This window comes from Etheostoma spectabile, chromosome 6 (assembly GCF_008692095.1).
Source record: "Etheostoma spectabile isolate EspeVRDwgs_2016 chromosome 6, UIUC_Espe_1.0, whole genome shotgun sequence".
Lineage (NCBI taxonomy): Eukaryota > Metazoa > Chordata > Actinopteri > Perciformes > Percidae > Etheostoma > Etheostoma spectabile.
The window spans coordinates 28,805,561-28,807,743 of NC_045738.1; the positions used below are offsets into that span (position 1 = coordinate 28,805,561).

Below are 2,183 nucleotides of genomic sequence, written 5' to 3' on the forward strand. Positions count from 1 at the left end.
TCCAAATTACTCCACCTCCAACCTGGAGCATCTTAAAGTAAGTTGTTTTTTTAAAGTTAGCCAAGGGTAGTCGTCGTAGTATGCTATGCAGTTTGGGACTACAAATACAAAAATCTATCTGCGTGCTCATGTACACATTCAGCCAGTTGGAACAGAAGAACACACCAGAATAGGCATGTTTAGCCAAGCGCTATGTTTATATTTACTTACAAAATGCGAGTCAATGTGGAAGTTATCCAAGTATTCAGAATACGTTACTCAGATTGAGTAATGGATTACGTTACAAAATTACATTTTTGGGCATGTATTCTGTATTCTGTAATGGAATAGGTTTTGAAAGTATCCTTTCCAACACTGTTTATTTATTACTATAGTGTTCTGTATTGTTACCACTACACTCCTTGGTTGGAAAAACTAGTTCAATACAAACCTGATCCATCAAAAAGGAATATGTTATGTCACCCTCCTAACCTCTCAAACTCTATCCTGAGCAGCCGTTCTCTTTCCAGGATGGCTACATGAAGTCGACCCCATTCTTTCTCCACATCAATAGGATGGTAGCCAGGGGGGACCTTCACCTGACCAGCATGCACGGCACTCTGTGGGAAGGTGGGAACAGAATGCGTAAGTCCAAACTCAATAAAACAAATTTCAATAAAATGCGAAAAAATAGAAAACGAGGGTTAGCTTGCCTCAAAAGACTGGTAGATGTGTTTGGATCGGTTCTTGTCCGTCTCTTTCACTGGCAGCTCTGCTTCTTTGAACTTCAAGAACTGGCGCCAAAGAAGCTAAAATACACAAAAAAAATTTGAATTAGCAATTTATATTTTTTTCTTCATATGTTCTTCTTTATCTTCTTCTCAAAAATGTACTTTTATTCCAAGACAAAAATAGTCAGCGTCAGCCTTCACAGAACAAATGGTTAGAGCTTGACTTGTTATGCACTTGGCTCAGTTAAAAGAATTTGAAATCCTAATTTCCTAAATAGGATAATTAAATTAGGTAACACATCACGCTACAGTTCTAAAAGTCTGTATGTGGGCTGCTTTCCTCTTTAATGTTATTTGTTTATTCCCATGACTGGTGTCAATTGAGTTGAACTAATAATAAGTCAAATAACTTCATACTACCTGTATTCCTAAAGACAAATGTTAATCGCCCTCTAACCAGACTTAACTGCTTTACAGAAGCATACCCAAGCTGCTACTTATGATGATCCTGTGTTGTTGATAATTTGACGTCAAAGAGAGTGAAGAAAAATATCCAAGTCACGCTAAGTTTTTGTTCTGTAACAGGGAGTGGCACAGAGCACATGCTCCTAGGAGATGGTTTAGCATTATCTGCCTTTTGACTGTATTTTCCCAGCAGCAGCACTGCCCCACCTACAGTACAACAATGTGTGTGTATACAGGTTTTTCTGTCTGCTCACAGCTAGACATTATGTAAGCGTGTTCTTTGATCTATTGGAATATGATCTTTCACAATACTTTCATGTTGAGCATTAAGGGAAACATTTTTTAAAAAAAAACAGTATATTTGGGCTCTTTAATGCTGCTAAAACATGCCCATAACAAAGACAAATCTTTGGCACACAGGCATAATATCAGCATATCATCAGCACATTGGCTCACCTCGATCTCCTCGTAGCTGGCAGGGAACTTCCTCTCCTCGAAGATCATGACATGGTGGCGGATCCACTGGAACAGAAGTGTCACAAGCTCGTAGTATTCTTGCCAGCGCAGCTCGAGCGCCTGCAGCCAACGCAGCAGAAAAAGAAGAGGTTTAACAACAGACAGACAGGAGGGTGCTTCTTCTACCGCGTCGCCATGATCCATCACTCACACACCACGCTAAACTCAATTAGGCAACCAGACAATCCAGGTCTTGTGTGAGCGGACAAGGAGGCAGAGAGAGGAGACGGGGTCGATGAAGGGGGCAGAGGTAGAGGAGACAGTGGGGGAAGAGAGACAATGGTGGGACACAGACAGAAGCATATTTTTTTCTCCACTTTTTCCAGAGTTAGTGTGTGCAGTTGTACCTATGTTTTTAAAGATATTTATTAGAAAACAGTTATCAGTATTCACCTTTACGTTAGTCAATTTTAAGATTATGATTCAGTTTATACAGGATATTAAATGTTGAGTGTATATATATATATATATATATATATATATATATATATA

The 2,183-nt window shown here is 39.2% G+C and overlaps 1 protein-coding gene across 30 annotated transcripts in view; it reads right to left on the bottom strand.

Moving 5' to 3' along the window:
• The window catches only part of LOC116691497 (plectin), a 172,260-nt gene that overhangs the window by 27,366 nt on the left and 142,711 nt on the right, over positions 1 to 2,183 (bottom strand). For all 30 annotated transcript variants that reach the window (XM_032519163.1, XM_032519162.1, XM_032519161.1 and 27 more), the window contains 3 exons: positions 1,632 to 1,751; positions 693 to 788; positions 472 to 599 (listed from right to left, as the gene is read on the bottom strand). In XM_032519163.1, the coding sequence (XP_032375054.1) occupies positions 472 to 599; positions 693 to 788; positions 1,632 to 1,751 (344 nt within the window). The remainder of the gene's footprint in view (positions 1 to 471; positions 600 to 692; positions 789 to 1,631; positions 1,752 to 2,183) is intronic.